The sequence below is a fragment of the Accipiter gentilis genome, chromosome 1, assembly GCF_929443795.1.
Source record: "Accipiter gentilis chromosome 1, bAccGen1.1, whole genome shotgun sequence".
Taxonomy (NCBI): Eukaryota; Metazoa; Chordata; class Aves; order Accipitriformes; family Accipitridae; genus Astur; species Astur gentilis.
The window spans coordinates 419897-444992 of NC_064880.1; the positions used below are offsets into that span (position 1 = coordinate 419897).

Here is a 25096-nt window from a genome sequence, read left to right on the forward strand (position 1 = left end):
ATAATCATAAGAAGTACCCGCCTTTACAAAAACTTAAACCAAAAGTTGCTATAAGTGCTTATAAGAAGGAAGCATGATACATCATACCACTGCTGCTCTCTGCCAGTGCAGTAGCCAGGCGGAAGCAGATCCTGCTGCGATGCTGCACAGGCACCTGCGTGGACCTCATGGCATTCCCCTGTGACAGAAGGTACAGCGATGTCCCCCAGCGAGCAGCGTCTCTGCTCTGAGGCTGCACCGAGAGCTGCTCAGCATGCAAAAAAATTTGTGCTCACTTTTTCCCGCCGGGCACTGTGGAGCTCTGGAGCTTGGTGTCAGATGCTTCTCTGCTAACATACCTCTGTTGAAATCTGGAAACTTCTACAGAGGTGTGATTCCAAGTGTGCCTACTATCTTAGCATTAACTGGGAGCCCTCTGTACCCGAAAGCTGCAATTTTATGTACATACCTATTTTATTTATTGGCTTTGTTTACACCACATCCTTTCCCGATTGAGGTACTGCTGCCTGCCGTTTTACGTCTGGAGCTGTGCTACAGCCTGTGTAGCACAGCCAGTTACTGCAAAAGCATACAACAACTACACAAGCCCTATAACTGGACAGTGAATTCCAACAGGACCCTGCAGAGAAACCGGAAGCACTATGCTGTGAGCTGGGCATGGTCAGGCAGCTAAAGACTTGCCTCCTTGAGACAGAAACAGAGGCTAAAGGTTTTTCAGGTATCTGCAGAACTGAACCTGCAGAACTGAACCAAAGGCGGCAGATTAATTTTTGTCTTAATGTAACTGAAAAATATACGGTTCACATATAGGATGCCTTTATTTTTCTTTTAAAGAGATCTGCGGAAGACAATTGTTTATCTAAACTTACGTAAGATGGAAATTGCTTATCCTCTTACTATGCTGTTCCTGGGGTATGGCTGACTGCTAACTCTCCCTCTCTTGCAGTGGTCATACTAGCTGGAATCATTAACTGTGTTTTAACAGTGTAGTGCAAAGGAACTCAAAGTGTTCCACTGAGTTAATTAAAAAGAATTTTAAAATTCTTGTCAATATTTTGGGACTACAAATATTCCTCGAAAACCTTCCCTCAAGACTACATAACCGGCAGTAGGGCAAGGATTTGAAGCAGGGCAATTAAAGTAAACAGAGAAGACAGGGATTTGTGTATTTATTCTAGTGATAGAATCAACTCACTTCGGCTTATACCTTAGCTAGCTAAGCTAACATTTGTTCTCCAAGAATAAATGGGAAGATGTTGCTGGTCCTTTAAATAAGAATGTAATCTGCTCCCCTTGAAGCACGGTGCATAAAGGCAGAGGCTTCTGATAAGTCATGGTTAGTATAATTATTCAGTCTTTTTCCCTGAAGGGCCTCTGCAATGCAGCGGTCCTTTTACTTTTTTTTTCTCCTCCCTGTTAGCAATGCCCTAGTTTGTTCACTGCTGCAGTCCCCCTCCCTTCCACCATCACCACATCATAACAATCTCTAATTGAGAGCTTGCCCGCTAACCAGGAGCTCCCAGACAAACTGCAGGAACACCAGAGACAGCACTCACAGCCACCTTTTGCAGCTCCTCTGAATTCACCAGCACAAGGGTTTTAAAACCTATCCACTTTGCATGCCACACTGGAGAGACTGCTAACAGCTGAGTATCAGTCTCCATCGCATCAGTATCGGCTCTACTTCACACACAACTTGCAGCCTCAGTAGCAGATGAAAAGCACCTGCAGACTCTTCCAATACTCAGAAGTCAAGCCAGCTCAATTTTGATGCTGAACATGAGACTATGTGCACTTCATCTTTAAGAGCTATTTCCATTTCTGTTTGCAAGTATGCCTCTACAGCCAAGTCACAAACCTCTCTTTACTCCTGCAACAACCACACTGATCTGCCTCCGTTCTGCTCATGCCTACAAAACGTTGGAAGCAGTGTCACCCCAACTTCCTTGAAATGCCCCTCTTGCATGTGGCGTGAGAAACACGGCAGCTACAGGCCAGAAAGCGGAAACAAACTAAACGTTTTTGTTTTGTGACATTACAGGGAGGGGGTGAGCCAGGGAAGGACACAACAGTCCGCTGCTAATATTGATGGATAACCTTCAACAGCTGAAGGTACAGGCACTGTGCCACTGAAATAATGCCTGATGCTACTTTGAAGGACATTCTGTTTTCTTATTATTTCCCCCGACTTGTCTCCAAAAGCATCAGCTCAGACTCTGCATACGTACACACACCGGTCTGCCAGAATCCAGCTAGAAATGGCTCCTCCTCACCTGCCCCTGGCGCTCACATTTTACATATGAATGGCAGATGCTCTTATCAGCATCGTCAGGGTGCTCAGTTTTGACTCACATGACTAGTCCCTAGGCTCACAGCTGCTAATGGTATGGAGAAAGCATCTAATGAACGTTTTAATGAAGAAAGCTTTGTCTATCGAGGCTTCCCAGAATGAGGGAGCCCACCAAAAACCTTTCAAACACCACCTGCCTACACTGACATGTAGCTGGCCTGAATTAAGCTCAAAACTGTTCAGTATTTCTCCAGTTAAAGTAAAGCAGTTCTAAGTATTTGCCATGTCCATCAAGGATAGAAAATAACACCACCACCACAGTAACATATGCTTCAAATCTTTGTAACGATAGCAGTGTTTTAAAGGCATTAAACTGGTGTCAAAAGTAATATCCACAGTAGATTTCCCAAAGCGTGTGTTGTATTACAGTTACCATGTCTGCAGCTGACAGACAAAATAGGATGAGGCTAACTGACTGAGGAACAAACTTCATCAGTATATCAGCTCATTATTTCTCTTGCCTTCAGTATGGCCCTGTGCAAACAACCACTCCTGTGGCTTCTTTTGCGTAACACTTTGTAACACTAATATTAGTTTCTCAGCTATGAAATCTATGAAGTCTAAGGATCTGACCTTACTGTATTTGTCTCCTGTATTTAGCAGGGAAAATAGACACTTGGCAAATGGGTTACCAAGCAAGAGCATTGGGCCTTTGCTAAGATCCACAAAATGCACTGCCCCAGCAGCTGACTCCCTCTGATGAAGAAAGATGAAAGCAGTGTTACTGGTCCTCTCCCAGCCTGTCATACAAACCAGCTCTCGCCCTGCATCTCCTTGGTCTGAGTTGCAAGCTGCGACTCTCTAGCAATCGCACTCAGGAAGGGAAACAAATGTTTCAGGCTCCTAAGTTCTTTCCCCTGCTCTCCCTTCTCTTCTTGCTCCTTTACAAAATGCATTTTGGGGGCACAGGGTTACCAGGTAAACCCGAACCTAAAATTCGCAAGCACAGAGTTGCCATTCAAATCCAGAGCCTGTGTTCCCATCCCTTGGTGCGACATTTAGGTACCAGAGATCTGTTCTGATCAATCATGGATTCTTCTGCCAAGTGCCTGGCTAAGACCTAACGCTATTAGGGTGTCCATCTCACCCCTGCAAGGCTCAAGGGATGCTCTTATGAGTCTAAAAAGGCTGACTGTGGCTGTTATGTGCCAGAGCGTGCCTGGCTTGCCATTAGCGCAGACTGCTCTGGCACTGAGCTCTCAAGTATTTGGCAGAATCTGTATCTGCCCCATTTGGTAACTCCTAGGTAACAAGGTGGGATGGGGACATCACAGCAGTGGCTGACTAAAGTCCCTTCATTCCTTAAATTGCCTCACCGTCTTCCCACTTCCTGCTTATGTAAATACACATTCTTCCAGACAAGCTCAAGTTTCAGAGTTCTCAGGGAAGACAACTGCAGGGTAGATGCTCCTCTCCTGCTAGGGAAGGGGTAGTCCCTGTGTTGGGGAAACAATCGGCTTTCTGTTCAGACTAAGAAAACACTCCCCTTTGTCTCCTTCCCATCAAATGCAGCCACATTCTGTTCACATCAAAAGAACTTATAAGAAATTTCAGCAAGAGGTCTTTGATTAATTGTGCAACAGACCTTCCCCACAGCACAAACTTGCCCCTCTACATCCCTCCCCCACACCAGGAGCTGCTCCTCTCATTCACAGTCCTACCATTCGGTGTGCTTTGTTAAAGAACATTGCATGCTTCTTACCATCCAAGGACAGCCAGTCGTGCTGGGAGGAAGGCAGGGTTGGCAGAGCTCTGGCTTTGTATTCAAACACCACAGAATTGGAGATGATCTGATTGTTGAAGGCAACTTGCAAAGTCACGAGCCCAGTGTCATGAGCTGAAAGGAAAGCGCATGTGGTAAGACAGAGACCTCCCCACAGAAACGGACAGCTAGGTATTATCCCATTGATCTCCCATGTGCTAAGCAGCAGGCTGAGAGCAGATGCAATGAGGGGAGAGGGGGCGTTTGACAATATTTTTGTGACTAAACAACTGAAGAGTCCAAAATGCCAATCTGTATTTTCAAACATGAAGGTTGTAAGCTTAAGAGTCATCCAATGGGTTGTTTTGGCAGGAGGCAGAATCACGTGTTCCTAAAGATTAGCCAGCCTCACTGCATTTCTAGTGGGAAGCTGGGGCCTAACGACAACACCAAGTTACTCTGCATACACTTAAAAGTCATATACTGAGGACCAGCACTACTGAAAATCTCTGCAGGGAGGTTGGAGGTGTTCTCATCCTGTAAGTACCAAGGACAGATTGCAGAATATAGGCAAATTAAGACTCAGCAGAGCAGTGAGTGCACTCCTGAGTAACAGTTGCTCTTTAATCTGCTACTTCAAAACTAAAGAAATGCTTAGAATTATTAGAAATTATTTCACATAATTATTTTAAAGCTAATTCAGAGCTTTTAAGTAATATTTGTTGTGATCTGTTGTGACATATCAAGATCCTAAGGTGCTGTTCTCACATTAAATAGGTCAAAGAAAAAGGAAAAGCTTCTCGATGTTTATGTGCTATCATTCACAATGGGTCCATGAGTTTACGCAAGGCATATACATGACATTATTAGGCTGAGAACTCGCTCTGAAACCACCAGCTCTAGAAGAGAAGCGTTCCTTACCTGGGCAGTAGCAGCGCAGTACCCCTGGCTGAATTAAAGATGCAGGCACTGAGATCTGATCAAACAGACAGCTGTAATTATTGCTGGCTTCCTGCCATGGACCAGTAATTAGGACTTTTACTCCTCCCTGTGAGGAAAAGAGGGGGGGGGGGGGGGGGGGGAAAGCATTACAGAAGAAGCCATTCCCAGAGAGGACCACGCACTGAAATGGTTGAATGGCAAACAGCATCATGAGGGCTAACAGAGGCGCCAAGCTAACGCAGATCCTCGGCAGCAGTCAACACCGATGCCCCAGTCTCCCCCCCCACTGTGAGGAAATGCAAATAGTATTCCTTAGGAGAGCATCTTTGCTTCTCTTTGCTTGCTCTGGTCCCCACTCCTGCCCACGCACTCAAGTCCCGTGCTTTGCCAGCGTGACCCTCACCACAGACCGCTGGCCTTTCTCTTGCTCACATGCCAGCTCCCAGAGCAGTAATGGCAAACCTTATCAATGCTATGAGCCAGACATCCCTCCCACCAGGCAGGTCCCGGTAACTTCTGGGTGCTCCATCCCCACCTCGCGCCCACCATCGTCTCCTCAGGCTCCAGGCTCGTCTCCTCACCACCGAAAAGCGCCACAGCTCAACCACAGCCACCGTGCTGCACGGTTGCCATCGCCGCCCTGACCCTGCTGAGACGGAGGAGCGCGCGTGGGACACAAAAGGCGACGCGTCGCCTCCAAAGTCACAACTGGAAGCCCGAGAGGAGCCGGACCGCGAATCCGACAGGCCGCCACGTCGGAAGACCTCAGCTAAAACCACCAGCCGTACAACTGGCGCTTTTCTGGGTACCGGGAGCTCGGTTAAATAAGGAAGCAAGACGCCAGCGGGGCTGAGGCGGAACGGGGCCGTGCTGGCCGAGAGCTCCTTCGCCCGCAGCTCCGGCACCCCGGGCCAAGCCGGTCCCACGCCTTTCCCCCCGCCCGGGCCCTGCCAGGCTCGCCGCCGCGGGCCACCCGCAGGGAGGGAGCCCCCTCAGCCTCTGCCTCTCCGGCCGGGCCACGGACGCACCAGCTCCATTCGCGCCCAGACCCGCAAGAGCGGGACCGGCTCCCGCGACAGCAGAGACCCCCGGGCCAGGCCCCCGCCGGCGCTCAGGCGAGGCCGGGAGAGGGGCCGGCCCGGCTCAGGCCGCGCCGCCGGCCCTGCCCGTCCCTTCCCCGCGGCCGTGCTGCCCTCGGGCGGCCGCCGGCGGCAGCGCGGCCCGCCCGCCCTCGGGAGGCGGATCCGCCGCGGCCGGCGGCCTCGCACCCCCCGGCGGAGGCGGGACGCGGCTGCCGCGGCCGGGCGGGCGTCCCGGGCCGCGGCCGGGTGACAGCCCGGGCGGCCGAAGTCACCCCCGAGCCTGGTCCGCAGCGCTGGGTGCCGAGAGCCCCCTCCGCCCGCGGCAAGATCTCGTCTGGAGACGGGAGAGCTGCCGCTGGGATCCTTCCCGAGTTGGGGACGCGAGCGGCAAGGGCTGCGTAGCAACTGAAGAAACCCAGCAGCCGGGGTACTGCTCTGAGCTGCTTGCAAACGACAACCTTGGAGCTCCGGGTACGAAACCACGCAACCAGAAAGCGATCCTGGACCTGCCTGGGCTTTGAGAAACGTTCTGGTGGGTCTGCGCGAATGGATTAGGCCTTGTGGTCTGCGTAAAACAAGAATAAAACACGCTCTGCCAGCAGGAGTTGAGCAAGTCATTAGCGTAGCAATGGGTAACAAATAAAAAGTTTCCACGGTGGCAGCAAGAAAGAAGGATTTGCACCGGGAAGGCCGGAGGTTTGCCGTTAGGCTTTTTTAGTTGAGTTTTGGGACCTTCTAACGCAAGCGAGCAAGAGTCAGACTGGCTGTCTGGACAACAGGCACGGCAGAAGCAGTGTCTGTAGCCCAGCGTAGCCAAATGCCCTGAAATACTGTGCTACTTGCGAACGAAGCCTACCTGGGTTCTAACAGTTGCTAACAGGCCATCATTGCATTACTGTTGCATGTTAAACAGCCAGTTAGACAACACTACTATTGACCACCATGGTGCTAAAACTTCAGTTTCTATTATACCCCGGAGAAGCAAGACCGACACATTCAGACCCAGTTTATCACCGAGAGCGAGAGAAGGTAAACTCCAGCTGGTGGCGAGGGGTAGATGATCAGCGACCACCTTGTCTCTTAGAGGGGACCCTGGATTTGGCAGCTGGCAGAGGTGAGGCCCCTGGGCATCTCCTGCCCTAGACAGTCCCAGATCTCCCGGTCAGCTGCAGGCTGCGCAAAGGAACGGGGAGGCAGTAACGAGTGGCAGGATGCCTTCAGCTGCCCACCATGCCTGAGCCTGCACCACCACCTTGCTGACCACGATGGACTTGTCTGGAGAGAGCGAGCAACTAAGTGGTGGGCAGAAACTCCTGAAGGAGGCTTTTCATCAGTGCCCATCGGCCATTCCTGCATGCTGGCAACCTCAGTTTCTTTCCATCTGCAGAGTGAACGCCCATGTTTTCACACCAAGTCCCATACTGCACAGTACGTGAACTCTTAGAGCCACTGAATGCCAACTCATCGCCTGCTCCTGGAACACCGTGGTCCTGGAGCTGTCGCAGGATCATTCAGCTGAAGGTTAAGCCACCTCACCTGCTTATTACTGGCTGTTTCTGCAGCCTCACCCACTAGCAAACTTGCCATCCAGTGGTGTCAGATGCATGCTTACTGGGGGTGGCACCACAGGACTGATAATCAGATAGCACTAGTCAATGGGAACAGAGAGATCTTTTCCTGAGCAGTTATACACCCCCACAAGGTAACATGCAACAGTGCTCTGAGGCTGGGCTTACAAAACCACAAAGGAGCATTTTTTTAATTCAAAACAACCTGCCTCTCCATTACTGGCTCAAAACAGTCTCTTTCCTCCAGCATTCCTTCACATCAGAAAAGACTGTGCTGCTGACATTTTTAACTTGTGGTGCACGTGACTGATTTTGGATAGCCTGTGGGATGGAGGTAAATGCTGAACTCATTAAGGCAATGCAGGTCAGGAATTATTCTACTACGAACATCAGAGCCAGATGTAAGGATCGGCTTCAGTTTGCAAACTCTGTGGCTGTAACGTGGCTAGGTAGTACCATGAAGCCATCACGTGGGACATACTTTGCTTTTCAATGAAACAAAATATTTCTGTTTGGATGCTTCCTAAGTGAAGAAAGGGCTCTGTCAGGGTAATGAAGTGCATAATTAAAAGTACGCTCAGACATGCAAATGGTCTTGGATGCTCTGACTTCTAAGAGAAATATTTTGAAAGCCTTGTCAAAGCTTTAACAAAACAGTTCTTGGGAGCCCTTATTAACAAAGCAATGAAAGATAAGGCAGTAAATGTTAATGAGTAAAAGCCCTAAGACTCACCTCAGGGTAGGACCATTCTGGTGAATAATCTGTCACCATGAATAAGCGCCCACTCTGCTGTAGCAACCCCAGAGTGCCTTGTGCCGTAGCTGCTGAGACTACCTCAGCCACATGCATGTATGCCATCGTGCTGGCTCCATTCTCTGTGCTGCTGAGCTGCATGTTGGCTTGCTGAGGACTGCAGCAAGGAATGCACATTTCAGCCTGGTTGTAGGTTGCTCTGTTACTGTCTTCAGGCTGAGACAGTCCGGCACTGTCACTTGACACCAGCTGGTGTCCATAGAGAGCATTGCTCCCACCTTCTACTGAAATGAAATCATTAATCAGATCAGAAAACTGGTTGCTGAAGGAGATGTCAAAGTGGTCCAAGTTAAGCTCCATGTTGGAGGAGTTATTTAAGCTGGGATGGGCCACAGGATAGAGTCCTTGTACCATGTTTCCTTGGAGAATAGGGAGATTGTTCCCATTCCTGATACCCCCATTGGCCTCGGGCTGCAAGTAGTGTTCTGTGCTGCAGGCTTGAAGATCCCCTGATTTAAGTAGATTTTCGTTCCCTTCTGCCTGCTGGGAGGTCTCCATGGGAACTTCAGCCTCTGCAGTCATAGCCTGGAAGTTTGCTTGGAACTGCATGAGCTGGAGAGAAGAGGTGGACTCTATTCTGGTTTCCACTGTGCCGTTACAGTTGGAAGTGGTTTGGGACGAGGACTCTGTTTTCACACTGGGGATTCCTAACGTGTTCACAAATGAGCCACTTGTGTCATTCAAATTGTTGTGAGTGTTTTGCTCAAGGGGAAGAGGTTTGCTGGCATCCTGCAGAAAGAAGCTGGGGGAAGGGGTCTGATGAACATGAGGGCTCTGGACGGTCTGATTGAAGCTGGAAGAATAGTCCTTATTGGAGTCAATGGCACTGAAGTCCATCTGCTCCAGGGTGGTACTTGGGCTCAGACCTCCTCCAGATGGAAGCAAACCTGAACCAGTAGTGAGGGTGAGAGTGTTAGATGCAGAAGTGGAGGAAAATGCTTCTTTGGACATCTGTTGTTCAAAAGAGGTGTCCTCAGTTTTAATTTCTTTTGTGAGGGTTGTATTGAAGTTGAAGCTACGTTCCGTTGTGGGTGACTGCCTTATGTTGGTACTGATGCTGTCACTTTTCATACCGCCTCCACCATAAGTCTGCCCTTGCTTGGGATTGTTAAGAAAACAGTCTGGGTCAAAATTCATGGTGGTTTCTGGAATTTTTCTATTTCCATCTAAAGTTGTGGAGAGCACAAGCTCCTCGGAGACAGTGCTGGGTAGCATCGACAAGCTCTCCGAACTGCCGGTTGTTGGAAAAGCAAATTTGTGTCCATCTGAACTCACAGCAAGTACCAGTCCTTGTGCAGCTGCATCTGAGGACAGAAGGTGCTGATTTGGGCCAGAGGTGGGTGACATGGTATACACAGCTTCACTGGTGACTTCTGACATAAATACGGTGGCACTTTGTGACAAACTTCCCATAACTGATGCTACAGCCATACTGGACACACCAGTGACGGCTGGGCTATCTGCCATATCCGGGTCGCTATTTAATCCACTGCTGATGGACACGGGAGAATTCTGGGTCGTGTCAGGGACCTCCACCTGGTTGGTGGAAGAAACCTCAGTGCTGTTTTGATGGAGCAACACCGGTTTCGCCACTTTACCGTTCCTCTTCTCTCGGCTGGAGGCCTTGCCGTGACTGTGCTCATTCTTGCCTTCAGAGACATCGTTATTTTGTACCTCTGAATGAGTGCTGTACCCACCTGTCCTTGGTTCGACCTTTGGTGATATGATGCGATGTTTGGCACTGTTACACTTGTGATGCACACTGCTTCCTGCCCCTGTGCCAGAAAACAACAACATTTGCCATTCAGTAAATACAAAATTAAGACAATACTAGCTGCGTATCTTACGGCTGTAGCAAAGGAGAGCCGTGCTTATGTGCGAGCGTGTGTGTGAGACCGAGCGAGCACACGTATGAGAGAGCAAGAGACACCTTGGAAATAAAATTCATTTCTCGCCAGTGCCAGATTTACAGCTCCCTTCCTGTCTGACGCATAGATCCATTGCGTTCAATGACAGCCACCTCAGAACAGGCGTGTGCGCACCTTTCTGCTCATCCCACATAGCACGTACCCCCTTCCTCCCTGCCCCGATCAGACAACACATTAGGAGGAGAGGAATCGTCATCCATGACAAGTTTTGGAGTTATTTAAACGCGCCCCATCTCAGCGCAAAGTCTGCAAAGCAAGGGCTGTTGCTGTCAACTGTGGCAGAGGGTTTCTGCCTCGCAGGATCTGTTGCATCTGCACTGCGGACAAGACCTCAGTCTGCTGCGACACAGATGCTCGGCTCTTCCCGCTGGCTGATGTCGGGCGGTTTGACAAGTGCTCTTGTGGGTTGGATGCTGACTGGTAATCTGGAGGTGACAGATGCCATATCACGCTCCTGTCCCCAGCATCACCCTGCCGCCTAGATTGCAACCCTTATCTTCTTGTCATCATGGTGTCTATTACAGCTGCCAATCAAATTATTAAAAAAGTAGTACATTAGCCAGCACAAAGAAAGCTTTCCCTCCCATAAGGATGGCGATGCGTTTCTCTTGCCCTAAGCTGTTCATGTGCTGACAGATAAACATTTTGTACTTTGAGAGGTCACACGCAGAGCGCACGATTAGTATCGGAGCGGCTGAAGAACGCTCAGGAAAAGGTCACCAGAAGACAACCCTCCACAGAGTTCAGCCAGCTGGAGCCTTTACTGGCCCGACAGAAGATGAACATCAGCCAAGTTCCTGGGAGCCTGGAAATCAGGTAGGATGAAGTGAACGATTCTATCTGCAAAGGCATCTTAGCCACAAACTCTGGTGTAGGGACTGCTTTTGTTGTTAAAAGAAGAACAGCCCATGCATTTTTGATGTTTCTTTCCTTAATTGATTCATTGTCCCTAGAATGAGGTAAGAACATTAATTACGGTACTGTGTAATGACTAAAGGGAGAAAGAAACCTCCTCCTTATAGCTAATGGCTACAATTATAAATGCCATCTTCTGGGTAACATAAAGCGCCCATGTAGCTGCTGCAATTTGCTAAATCTTTTGTTCCTTGCCCTTGAAGGGGAACTTCTCTGTTATATGCTCAAGATTTGAATCGGGTCACTTAAAGTAGTTCAGGACAGTGCTTTTGAGACTAAATGCAATATTAAATCTCTCTATTCTCCTAGGCATAGAGATGAACAGGAACAAGGGAGAGGCTTTCACGCTGCCGTCTTTGTGGATGACAGTAAGGAATTGGGAATGTATGTGTCAATGTGCAAGGCGTTACAAAACAAAGCGATACTGTTATGTTAAAAAGCATGCAGCAGACTTAGCACAAGACAAAACATCAAAGGGAAGAATAAAAGGATTCATGTTCAGATCTGCAAGCCTGGATCAAATGCTGAGCCTTAAGGGTTGAATTTTAATCCAAACTCAGGTATTTCAGAGGTCATCTTTCCTACTTAAGTCTTGATTGTATAATGCCACTGCCCAAAAAAAGAAGAAAAAATAAACCCTTTGAAGCACTGACAGCTTTCTTTTATAAATTTCACTGAAGACTAATTAATGTGTCATATATTTTACTTGACCCAAGTACTAGGAAGGGGTGGCTACAAAGCAGATGAGTTGGAAAAGTGAATCACACAGCTTCCCACTCTCTCTAAAATGCTAATACCAAGGATGCTGTTTCTTGCTGTCGTAGTCTCACTCAAAACAAAGCCATCTTCTTTAATAGGAAAGAAATCTGTATTTTCATGATACCTAAATAAAACCTATCTTATCCCAACGATATTTTGTAATTTGCCACCTGAGCCCATTTTCTTCAGCAAAGTGGGCTGCAGGGCAAGGAGTTCAGAGGGTGAAGCTGGAAGAATATCAAATTTTGAGGCTTTGGTAACAAAATTTGAGCATGTCGAGGAGAATATGCCTTTTTGAGCAGGTCACATATAGACAGCATTTATTAAAACCTACACATTACAAAGCATTGACTTTTTTTCCAGAAGTTCCAGCTGCATCTTTTTATGCTCAATACTTCTTCTGTCCCCTCTGAATTCACTGTCTCTCAACACTTCATGATACAGCATTTTAGCACTTCAGTAACACAAACCCTACCCCAAGTCTGAACTGAGCTGTGATCAATTTGGTGCCCTCCCATGGTACTCACCCAAGGTACCAGTGCAGAGACAGTTGTGTGTCCGAGGCTGCGGTTTGGTCTGGTGACTATCGAGGATCTGCTGCACGAGCTGTTCCACTGAGAACCCTGAACTGCTGTTTCCATTGCTGCATGTCCACTTAATGCCATGAACTGCAAAGAGAACAGTAAAACTTCCCATCAGAAACTTCAAACACACACCAGAAACTGTCAAAAGCCACCCCAAAAGAACAGCAGAAACCCATTCCTGCTGCTTTTTGTCAGAACTGAAGGAGACCTATAAAAAGCAACAGTAATTGTTATTGCTTTACTGTTCTCTGCTTCCCAATACCCATAGGCTTCCAAATGCAATTCCTGGATTAGGTACATACAGAGGAAAAAAACCTCAGTAGAGTATATTTCTCTATTTTAGTTTGCCTTTAACGGTGGCTCTCGAACTAAGCTGAAAAATTGTGATGACTATCTGGATAGTGCATGTAACCTTCACTAAAAATCTGAAAGCAACAAAATATTTATGTTTCACTGAAGTAAAACAGTACAATTCCAAGGAGAATTTTGGAATCTTTTTCTAACAGGAAACCAAAATTAGTTAGTTTATAATAATAAAATCAGCAGCCAAAAATATGCCAGTATAATGGCAAATAACAAGCTTTTTGCCAGGTCTTCATTGTCAGATGCTGGCTGGCAGCAGTAAAGACTGACTCATTTTTTGGGAGTCACTAACAGACACTGTGTGAGTTCCTCTTCAGACTTGGACAACTTTTTAGTAATTTGGGAAAACAGACAGGAGGGTGACATTGCAGACCATGTTGCAAACTGAAGGTCTCTTTTCTTGGGGACTCTCTTGGCCTGTTAGCTATTTAAATAAGAATGCTAAGCTGCACGCACATAAATTATTTGAAGAAAGGCTCCCTCTCAGAATTTTTAGATGCAGAATTTCACATATTGAGTGTATTTTAAACCAGACTTACAATGGAAATAGCATTTCTAAAATATTTTCTCTGTAGTAACTGACTCAAAGCATCTTCTGTCTTCTTTAATTTCTCTCTGAACAATTTATACATGCATATTATTTATTATCCTTTGTGTGCACCAGAGCTCACTTGCAGATTTTGGAAAGTGCTGGTTGGTGGCAACGTAATTTCCAAGATGTCCCTGTGCCTGGCAGCTCAGGTCTGAAGAGATGCTGCTCTTCAGGAGTATCTTTGTCGTACTCTAGCAAAGCAGGTTTTTTGCATGTTGTATTCTAAAATCCTTAACCAGAATATACCGAATCAAAGTTAAAAGTCATACGGACTTCAACTTTGTAGGATTAAGCTCTAAATACACGTATCCCTGCATAGTGAAGGTCCTCAATGTGAGGTCGTGAAACGCTGGCAACAGCACATCAGGCTGATAATCGCTATACAGCCCGAAGTATCTGCAGACTCCGCAGCAACAAGCTGTAAGCTGCTTCATGCAGGAAGATCAGAAGCAAATGAGGGCACATTTATGACAGCTAATGACCGTTGTCAAAGAGGCAGGACATCGTGTGACTCTCCTATTCTCCTCTTTGATGCTGCTTGTTTAGTTTGTCATAAGCAGCCAGTGGAATGAAGTTCCTGGATCTGCTCTGTGAAGCGGTTTTATTGCTTTTTTTAATCAGCTGTTGCTGCATTGCCTCATCACCCACTGACGTTACTTCGCCTAAGAGCATCTCATCTTGGTCTAGTTTTATATTACAGAATTCACATTTTTATTGGCTGGGCCCAGTAACTTGCAGAAATATTGTAAATAAGGTTTACAAGTATTCTTCTTCATATCACTATTTAAAGTGCTGCAGTTAGTTTAGCAATGAGTCCCTCTGTGCTTGCTTGACAACTGCGTTTATTGTTATCGCACCCAACAGATTTTGCTTTCTAGTACGTTCACAATTTTGAATTTCCTCTTAACACTCAGTATCTGTTATTATGTCTAAGTTTAAGTTTATATACGCTTACCGCTTCAGTACCTCCACTCACATTCGCTTTATTATTCTAGGCATATTATTCTGTCACGTGTGATGTCATGCCTAGTAAGTGATGTTTGAATAGCAGTTTTGCAAGAAATACATTGACAGCAAGATTAAAATGCAGTAATGTATTTGGAATACTTTTGGCTATACTATATAAAGTTACTGAACTGTAATTATTCCTGAGAAACTTTGCATTAAGTTCTTTCTGGTTACTTCAGAAATGCTTTGCTAAAGAAGTAAACTCACATACGTGTTGCTAGGTATCAAAAGTCTATTTTACAGCAGTATGTCAGAGTTTGCTTCCTACTGCTGCTAAATCCCGTGATGAGCAGCATATTACAGGGGGCAAGTCTGGTAAGTGAATCATGTCTCATGGTTTGTATACACTTGATGACGGTTCTTAAGTCTGAATCAAGCTGTGAGCTGGAAGCTAAGAAATAACGGACAGCTTTCTAGCTGGATACATATAGCACCATGCCTATTATTTTCAGGTCTAGAGTATAACAAAGTCCCGTCGTGGATCTATTGCCGCTGAGGAAAGGTCCTCCCCTATCCTTGCTCCAGCTGATCCTAATGGGCTCTGGCTCCAGCTTCTGTCCACGTGGTATGACTTTTTTTTAGTGCTTATGCTCTCTGTATGTTATGAAGGTTATAAAATAAAAAGCCAGTGAAGGGTGACAGATTGCAAAAAAAGAATGTCTGGATGCTTAATGCAAATTATCTGCTATCTTGGCATATCCAATATGCAGATTTTCTCCCTCCCCCTTTTAAAGAAAAACTCCTGTGAGCTGGTGAGTTGTTAGTACTGAATACCAAATACTATCAAGATGGCTTTTAACATGTCACGCTTGGCTTCCTGACACATAATGAATCAGCAGGAAAGGAGATTTCTATAGGGAAGAAAGTGCATTATGAAAGGAGGGTTAATAAAAAGCACACACACATGCACACTCTTCCTGTTTCTTAGTGGTTCAAAAAGTGAAACCTCCGTAGAACGACATTTGATTAAATACAGTCATAATGTAGGAACACAAAAAAAAAAAAAGGAAGAAAGACTGAAGCTTAACAGAAGTTCTGGGAAGTATTTTAACCTGGATTTCTGTTCAGATTCCTCCTGCATTTCCTTGTAATTTAAAATGAAAGCTGTGCACCACTCCAACACTTTCCTTTCCAGTGATACCACGAATGGGCCTAAAGGCTGCTGCATTAGAGCAGCAACGTATTCCTTGCCACACACCCTCTGCACAGTGCCTGTAGCACTGAGGCAGCGGAGCTGGGGAGAACTACTGCTATTTCACCGGCTGCTTGAAGAAGAGAAGTAAGGCTGGAGGAAGGTCCACAATTCAGAGTGCTAAGGCTGCTCCTAGCAGAAATGCCTCCAACCTCTTTTTGTGAACATGGGCTCACATCTTTCTTCTCTTTCTTCCCTTGTGAAGAAAAGACAATAAAAATGACCTTCCGATATTGGCCCAGCGACTCCCCGTTCATTAGTGCTGTCAGGACTTTGTCTGACCATCACAAGCAAAGGAATGAAAAATGATCTAGATTACCAGCAAAAAGGCAGCTCAGAAGCCAAAGGAAACTCGCTCACAGAAAAATGTGATTTGTTCAGGTTTCTTACAACACCCTGGCTCTTTCTGCCTTCTGCTGCTGCTGGGGGAGCTCAGTCCTCCACAATCACCAGGTCTGCAGTCCTCTGGTCTTGCAGATATCTTCCTCCTCATCATCACCTCAAGCCTGCCTTGCTGTCTCACCTTCACTCTAGGCTGAACACCACCAATAGCTAAAAGCCTGACTATTTCCCTCTCTGTGGTTTCCTCCACCTTAAGCAAAACCTGTCCCTAAAATACCTTCCCACATTTAAATCCGATCATCTCACCCTTTCTGAACGCTCTTAGATGTTCCTTTTTGCCTCTTCATCCATTTCATGTTTCCTGTTTCTACTCCAAAGCTCTTGCTCTTCTGCATCCTGTATGTACAACGCAGCTTAGACAGATATGTATATGTACACTACATAATGAAACCATTCCCTATACCTGACATGCCGCTCCTTTGCCCCATTTTGACAGGTAAGGGCCCATCTTTTGGTTTTTGATTAACAACAATGACATCTCCCACATGAAACAGGCAAGTTGGATAGACTGACAGAGCTAGAATATTTGGAATAACCAAGGACAGGTTTCTGTTTACCTCTCCCCCTTGACGTATCCTGGAGAACCTGCTGCAAACCCTTGCGTCACAGTCCTGCCCTTGGCCGCTCCTGACCGGTACAAAATGCTTTAAAAATCCTACAAGCGCTGACCGTAGCGCGAGCAGGTCCTTTGTCCTACCGCCCTGCTGATGGGAACGAAAGCCCGCCTTGCTTCCTACATCCCGCGCCACCAACTGTTGACACTGGGAGGCTGTTTCCATGGCGATGGTCAATTGGAAATGGCAGCCTTGTCCCTTCAATTTTCGCCGCGTTGGTGTTGACAGCAGTAAAGGCCTTGCTCTCATTTCCCCGTTTGGCCGAGGAGATTTCCATTAGATTTATCCTTTCGTATCCAGACGCCCCCACACAATTCAGCTCTGATTTTCCACCCCTCCGCTTCCACTCGTTATTGGCTACGAAGGAGAGAGTCCCTGCGCCTCGCTGGCAGGGACGCAGGTGGGGAAGATCACCTTGCACATTCGCCATTTCTTCATGACACTTTCTGAATTCTCGTGTCTTTGCAAGGACTTGTAGAGATGTTTTGCTCTCAGCCGTTCTTTAAAGAGAAGTCTTCCTTCCAACGTGAGACCTTGCCTTGAGGGTTTGCTCCGGTGCAACGGGATGCCTCAAAGCAAGCGGGAAGATCGTGTGGTTCAGACACCCTCAGAAAGGGCCGGTGGGACACGAATCTTCCAAAGCTGCTCGCGGCGAGACTTCTGCGACCGTCCTTTTCGGCTGAAGCCATTCTTGCTTGCAGCCACCTGAAGTCCAAGGCAGCTCCCGTACCAAAGAACCCTCAAAGCCGAAGCCGACCCTCCCAAACCCTTCTCCCACACCACGTTACGTGGTACCGGCCTGCAAGAGGGGGCGGACCGCGCTAGGAGCTCTTCTTGCCTTTGACAACCTCGGTCAGGACGAAGCTGCAGCCGCCGGCGGGCCGCTCCGTTCCACCAGACTCGAACTTTCTGAGAGGATTCCCTCCACAGCCGCGCGCCTGCCGCCATTAAAGCGCGAAGGCGCTCGTCCCCGACGCGTTTCGGTTGCCTTGGCACCGAAAGCTGGGCCGGGCCAACAGCCCAGAGGGAGCGAGCGAGCCCGGCCGGGCCTGCCCGTCGAACCGGCCGGGCCCGCCCGTCGAACGAGCCCGTCGAGCTCCCTCCGCCGCCCCGCGCCGCCAGGTGGCGCCAGCGGATCAGGAACGGGCGGCGGCGGCGGCCGCGCAGGTCCCGCTGCCCGCCGGGCTCCCGCGAGCCCGAGCCACCGCCGGCCGTTTCTCTTTTGTTTTTCTTTTTTTATTTTTTTCCCTGGTTTCTTCCAGCGGGAATCTTGCCGTGGGGACAAAACTCTCGGTAAGCAGGGCCCGGCGCTTCCAGCCGCACCACCCGGGCCCGCTCTCCACGGCGCACCCCGGGTCTCGCGTGGGGGTCAGCAGCCATCCCACCCCCAGGACAGTCAGCCCTCTTCTTCACCATCCTGGTGGAACTGCCAGGAGAAGGGGGCCGCCACCGCGGGAGATGCTCTGGTATGGAGCCTGACCTGCCAAGAGGGGAGGTGAAATACTAAGGAAGAGAGAAGGCAGGCTGCTGTGCCCACGGCATCCTCAGGGCGGTTCTGTACTCGCTGCGTGCGGCTTAATAAACGTCCAACTTTCAGGAAACGATTTGGTTTAGCTCTCCTCAAGTTAATTTCCGCGCCTGCTAACAGCCCGGTTCCTACTGGATTACTGTCAACACTCCGCTTGGGCTAGCGGGATTATTTCACCGTGGTATCTGCAGATGCCGGTGAAAGACTGCCCAAAGCACCAGGCGAAAACCGGTTGCTAATTTTGTTCTTTGGGCGAAGCGGGACTTTCCACGGTAGGTAAAACTCACACGTGAGGGAAACCAGGTCTCCCAAGGAGTGACCGACATCAGCAGGGGACCAAGCTCCTCTGGGGACATGAAGGTCACCGCCAATCAAAGACGGGGAGGAAAGGTGCAATTCTTTCCTGTGACCCGTGTTTAGCGCAGTGCACCTGCAGTAATGAAGGGTTTAAGAGATCCGTCTTGGTGAGAAGGTGAGAAACGGTGACTGCCATCAGCCATGCAGCTGATGCGAACGGGAGGTGCTCCAAGTCCCAGTGGCCAGCGGGGTAGAAGAACTTGTCTCGCACCTACTGTTGTATTCTCCTTTTAATAAAAAAACACAGCCAATTAGAGTAACACGTAAGTACTGGTCCAGCAAAATTGGACATCTGCGTTACTAAAACCAAGCTCTTTTAAAGAAACTAAGTTACTTTTTACGTGGAGATCAGCTGGAACTAAGCTGGCAAGCTTCGGTTTCCATTGAGGGTCAGTCACTTTGTGGCTCTGACAAACCAGCTGGGGAATGGTAAAAATCATCCCACGTAGTGTTTTTGTACAACTGATCTTTTAAGAGTAAATATAAAAACTCCCTTAAACACAATTACTGAAACTGAATATAAATTTAAGTCAAGATAAAAACACCCAGCAACTCGATTCTTGAAACCATATTAATGCCGATCACCGCCCTTCAAACTTTGTTTAATGCCCGCCATTCAAACTTTGTTTAATGCCCTCTCCAGTCGCAACAATGCAGGGATGCCGTTTCAGGTCACCTCCAAGAGCCCGACTGTTTCATTTCGACAGAACAGAGAGAACTGGTGACTCCAGGGAGAGGCAAGAGTTGCCTATGCCCAAAGGTATTAAGCCTGACGGGTGCCACGTGAAACCTCCAGTTTCCCCAGCTGTGGCTGCGGGCAGGCGGCATGAGCAGGAGCAATCAGCTTCCACGCAGCAGAGGAATGAAAAGAGCTTTTTTCCGAAAGAAAGATAGCTCTTAATTATAGTGGACCTGAAACAAGGATTGCAACGTAGCACCAGCTGTGAGCTTGTAACTCATACTTTGCCAGCTGAGGGATGAGAAAGCCAAAAGGGGATGATTTGGAGAAACCCCCAACATGAGCTGGCCCACAATTTGCTGATCATATGGAGTTTATATACAGCATTCTGCTGTGCTGGATTCTGCCACTGCATTTTGCTTTTACCACCAGATGCCTCTAAGGACATCTGCTAATCTGTTCAGAGAAATCTCAAAGCAAGACTATAACGGGGCACAAGAGGGGGGAAAATTTGAAAGCAATGCCAAATTGAGGCCCATTCTTCATACCAGGCATCCTGAAATGACTTACAGGTGTCTGAGACAATGTTCCCGCAGAATTTTCATGTATTATCGCCATTCATTTTGCACGAATGCCCCAAAAGGTTGCATTCCTACAGAAGCAACACACACGACAACCCTTTTGATTCAGACAACCAGTTAGGATGCTGCCGACAGTCAGATTATCACAGCTCTGCCATCAGCAGCAGGATGTTTCAGAGGAGGCTTTACAGTCCTCCGTGGGCTCCCTGACCACACTTACACCTCTAAGACAAGGCACCCCATCTCCTAGCCTGGAAGGAGAGAGGAATTATCCTGCTGGAGGTCACAAACAGCATATCCCAGCCCTTCCAGGCTCGTCTGCTTCGGTCTCAAGGACTGCCAGACCGAGGTCTGACAAGCCAACAGTGATAGTCCAGACAGGACAATCAGGAGGTCGTGGACGTCCCAGCATGAAGGCATGTGACAAATATATCGGAACTAAACAAAAAATCCAAAGCCATGAAAACTGAAGTCAGGCTGATATTAATTAATTACTTATGGTCTCAATTCAGCTGGAGATGTTGAGAAAACCCCAAATCCTCAGAGCATCTGCAGTGAGTATTTACCTTTCGTGGATGTTCAGGCAGGTTAATTTCAGTCTCTGAATTAGTTCACAGACCAGCTATGTTAGAACAAGTTAATGGTGCTTCCACAAAGCTCTCAGGGCTGTATGGCTACCTAGAAAAGGTATTTTTTTCATCCACAACCACCAGTGCAAGCACAGTCACAGCACGAGGAAGAACCATCTCTGAAGCCAGTCAAGAAGCTCTGGGTTCGCAGAGGTCTCCTTCAAGACCAGGACAGGAGGAGCCACCTCTCAGCAGCCCAGACCTCGGCGCACCGCTCTGCTCGTGGAGTGATGCAGTCTGGTACCAGGAGCCTGTGCCTGTCCCGGATGCCTGCTGAACACTCGCTGAAGCCTGGACTGACTTTGGGATCATGCAGCAGGGAAGGAAGTGGGAGCCGAGTGAATTATGGATGCAAGAAATGTGAGCAAACGCCCTGCTCATCCCAGTCAGGGTCCCGCTGCATTTCAGGAAAAACAGTTTGATGTATTTGTCTGGCTCGGACTCTCAGACCGATGCCTCTCTCCCTGCCAGCCATCTGCCACATCACTTTTAGTTCTCCAGGCACATGCGGCCAAGAGAACGTGCTCCCAGCCTTTGGCTACCACACCACTGTCTCCGCTGTCCTAGACTCCGTTATAAAAGCTTTCATACCTGACAGAGGTCAAAAGCTTTAATGCCTGACTCTAGTCCAGGCTGAGTAGGGCTTCAACAAACGGCACTTGTTCTCAGCGAGTCAAGAGCTGGATGCTGTCACTAGCCTCTGACCAGGAGGAGGCATTTTCCCCAGAGGTAGAACTAGTATTAGCTTCTCCTCCTAATTCTGAACAACATCAATGGTCTGAAACAGGATGCAAAAACCTCCCTGCGGGTACAGCATTCGGCCTCGGACCTCCATGCACAGCCTGGCTGTATCATCGCTAACTTGTCTTAACTCTGAAATTCTTACAAAAAATGGCAACCAAGAAAACAAAAGAATCGACAAAAACCTCACACTGCTTCCAAGTCCAGAGGAATAACAACAGCTGAACTGCAACACGGCACGGGTAAAAGGACGAGACTATCACTTCACCAGCGACACCACGCACAACGCTTTAAGTCATTGACTAATCTGCTTTAGGGCAGAGAAATTTGGAAACATCAGGCAATCAAACTGTGAAGTCTGCGAAAGAATGTGATTAATGCAAAAATGTGATGAAACTGATGTGCTTGGCTCCAGAATTTCATGGCACACCCAACGCTGGAACCAAATCTGATGGCTTCTTGGCGAGCAGTGCCCCTCTGTGTTCCCCGAACACAGTTATCCATGTCCTCTTTGTTTTCTAGGCCTGATCAGAATCTAAAGCTTTTATTTTAGCTACATTTCTAAGGATGCATTTCCAGGATATGTACCCATAAACAGAGACGTGTACATGCATATATACTCTGAATAATTGTGCAGAATTTCACTCTTCCCTCCTGAGACATAAAAGAGCCAAGTGTTATTAAATTTACGGCGAGTTCGTTGTAGTTTTCACATAATTTTCTTGATGCACTGCAGATTTTTTAACAGGCTGCCACTTCCTCTCCTGCTTAATGCTAAGGTACTTGTCCAGTCTCAGCTACACCTTCAACATCTTGGATTTCTGTCTAAGGTTATCAGTCCCAGGGGCAATATTCTGTTCAGCAAACGTGTCATTTTCTCTCTTCTCTCCTGCTTGTCTTCTGCCCTCCAACTTTGCGTGGAAAAGGAATACGTGGGCCTGCAGAGCTCAGGACGCAACAAAGGAGCGGTGCAAACTTAGACTACTAATGCTGCACTCAGCACCAGACTGACCTTTCACTGATGGTTGAGACACACCAGAATGTACTTCATGGCTGTGACCTCTAATTATGGAAGGTTGGGCATGACACCAGCATCCGACTGAGGGCCGGGGTGAGGGAGAGAAGCAGACCTGGTATTTGTTGACTCAGATGCAAGCACCTAGATTTGGTATTGCGGCTCCTGCAGCTAACCTTCTCTTGCTTACAGACCTACATTGTGCCTAATCTTTCTTCTCTTTAGACTGCAAAGCTCAGAAAGTAGTAAACGACACCCACCCTGAAAACACTCAGCTTGACGGAGTCCGTCCGTAAGCAACAGCAACCCATTCCGATGTGACGCTGAACCACCCAAACATGGAGCACCCTTGGGGGAAACCTACCTGGCAATACTGCAAAGGCTCTTTGCAAGCAGGCAGGTGCCTGCAAACGGCGCCTGAAAATGCAGGACAATAGGTACAATTTTTAACCGGTGTGTGGAGGGGACCTCTTTCGGGACACTCTGGGCAGCTCTCGTACCACGCGTCCCAGAAGCGTTAAACATCGGGAAGAAAGCGCACGTAGATGCAAGTTGAGTTTGATGGTGAGAAATGACTCCTTCACGTGGACGGTCGGTGGCAGTGAGGGACATCTAAATTAACCCTTTGTAAAGCAAAAGAGCAAAAAAGCCTCCCGATACTCACACATCGGTTTGAGCTGTCCGATGAGTTCCTCTTTTGTCCACTTTGCCCATTCCTTCTTGTCTGTGTTTATTGAGCACAAGATGGGGCCGCACGGTTTCCCGCAGTCCTCGATGGCAGGGACGTTCAGGTAGTGCACCAACACGATGTCTGGGTTCTGCGGGGAGAGCAGAGGAAAAGTTATCTTGTTGGGCCTCTCCCCTGCTCAGGGCCCTCTGCATTTATCTTCCTAATTAAAACTATGACAGAAAGCATCAAAATTAGATCCCAGTATGTACCACATTTCCCTGAGATCAGAGCTGTTCTTTAAAAGAGGTGGCAGAAGACGAGGCACGGCAGATTTTGCACGCAGCTTCCCCCCATCCCGAGCGCCATTTGCTCGCAACTCTCCTGCTCCCCTTGTGTGCGCAGGGTGAACCTTTTTTCCGACCCATGCAACACCGAATACTTGCAAGAGTCCTGCAAACGCCAGTCGCAACAAACACCAGGTGATTTGCTTTGGTTTAAGGGACCCGCGGCCTGTTTGATCCAATGCTTTAATTGGTTCTGGTCCACATCGGACTATTTTGAATATAAAATATTTTGAATTCACCTGAGAGCATCAGTAACAGTCACGCTTCCCGTACGGTGGCAGAAAGAGCGGGGGGGGGGGGAAGAGCCAAAGAGGCTCGCAAACAGTATGACAGAGCGCCCCAAAGACAGGCTCTTTTCAGACAAGCCCAAAATTTCTTGTGCTCTGAAGATCTTGCAGCTTTGCGATGAAAACAGTGAAGCTGCAGAGGGTCGGGACTGGAAGAGACCGTGTCCTTTGCAGAAGTGCTGCAGAACAACTGCAAGGCGCTCGCTCCCGCAGGGCTGCTTAATGCTCCCCTCTCTCCCCGCGCACCTTCTTACGGGGGCTGAGAGAGGGGACGCAACGCCGCTTTGACGCACTGCGGCGCCGTCCCACTGACACAGACCTTTCAAGTAGGGAGCTGAGCAGTGTGTTACCACCCTGCGAGTAAATGAATCATCTTAACAACAGCAACAGAAACAACTCCGCTCGTTTCCCAACAGCATCCCAGGGAGATTGTACAATAGATAATAACAAGATTGAGGAGCTGATTTCTTTCCCTTAAGTCATTTACTCCTAAGTTCACAAACTTTAATGACTGCTTTGGAATTATTTATAAAAATAAATAGGATAATGGTGTAATTAAAACTCTAATGTTTCATTAATGCTGTTAGAGCCCTGTTCTTAGTGGGAGAGGGAACACAAGCCATCGTTCCTTTGCAAAGGTTGCGCTAATGGGAGCACTTGCTCATGAAACCCACGGAGGGCTGGAGCAGGACGTGGACGCCCGTGCCAAGGAAAGACCAGCGGAAGGTAACTTCTGACGGGCAAACCACAGCGCCGAGGCTGGGCATGGCGTGCCGGGCAGCTTCATCTGGAGCCAGCCCAGGGCAGGGGCAGGAGCGGGGCAGCGCTCACCGCTGCCAGGGTGACTGTGCAGCCCCTCGTGTCCCCTGTGCGCGGGGAGCACCCCGCACGTCCCCGAGAGGAGGGGGCAGCCGGTCCCAGCTCCTCAAGGCTTGCCAAGATGGGGCTGGTGGCCGAAAGGCCACCCCTTCGCGCGGTGCCCACGTACAGCAGCACAACAAGCGCAGCAGCCCCGCAGAGCGTGCCCTCGCCCTGCCTGCATCTCCTTGGATGCTGGTACCCACCGGGGCTTCAGTCATCAGATGCGTCCCTCAGTCTGGAGAGAAGCTGTCTTTTAAGTTAGGGAGACACGCAAGCAGGAACTTGCATTTTTCCCCCTCTGTTGAAGAAAACCACAAGCGGGGGATTTGCAGTGAAGATTCTGTGCGACTGCAGTATCCGGTTCTTGCAGCCTCTGTTAAAGAGTTGTGTTGCACAGGGAAGAGGCAAGGAAACCTAGTAAGTAACTGCTAACAACTTATTTCGGAGCGGTTTTGGAATGTGCTAAAGCAAAGAAAACCGTCAGCTCCTCTATTCCTGAGATTCTCCTGGAGACAAACAATTGGACCTTTTTATGTTCAATTTTTACGCGTTCAAAACCTTCCGTTTCACAGGGCACATCTGCCCCAGA

General features: G+C 48.3%; 1 protein-coding gene across 8 annotated transcripts in view; it reads right to left on the minus strand.

Moving 5' to 3' along the window:
- CAMTA1 (calmodulin binding transcription activator 1) overlaps positions 1 to 25096 on the minus strand; it is a 322967-nt gene that overhangs the window by 41107 nt on the left and 256764 nt on the right. For all 8 annotated transcript variants that reach the window (XM_049803043.1, XM_049802953.1, XM_049802770.1 and 5 more), the window contains 5 exons: positions 23010 to 23163; positions 12588 to 12728; positions 8378 to 10233; positions 4974 to 5100; positions 4053 to 4187 (listed from right to left, as the gene is read on the minus strand). In XM_049803043.1, the coding sequence (XP_049659000.1) occupies positions 4053 to 4187; positions 4974 to 5100; positions 8378 to 10233; positions 12588 to 12728; positions 23010 to 23163 (2413 nt within the window). The remainder of the gene's footprint in view (positions 1 to 4052; positions 4188 to 4973; positions 5101 to 8377; positions 10234 to 12587; positions 12729 to 23009; positions 23164 to 25096) is intronic.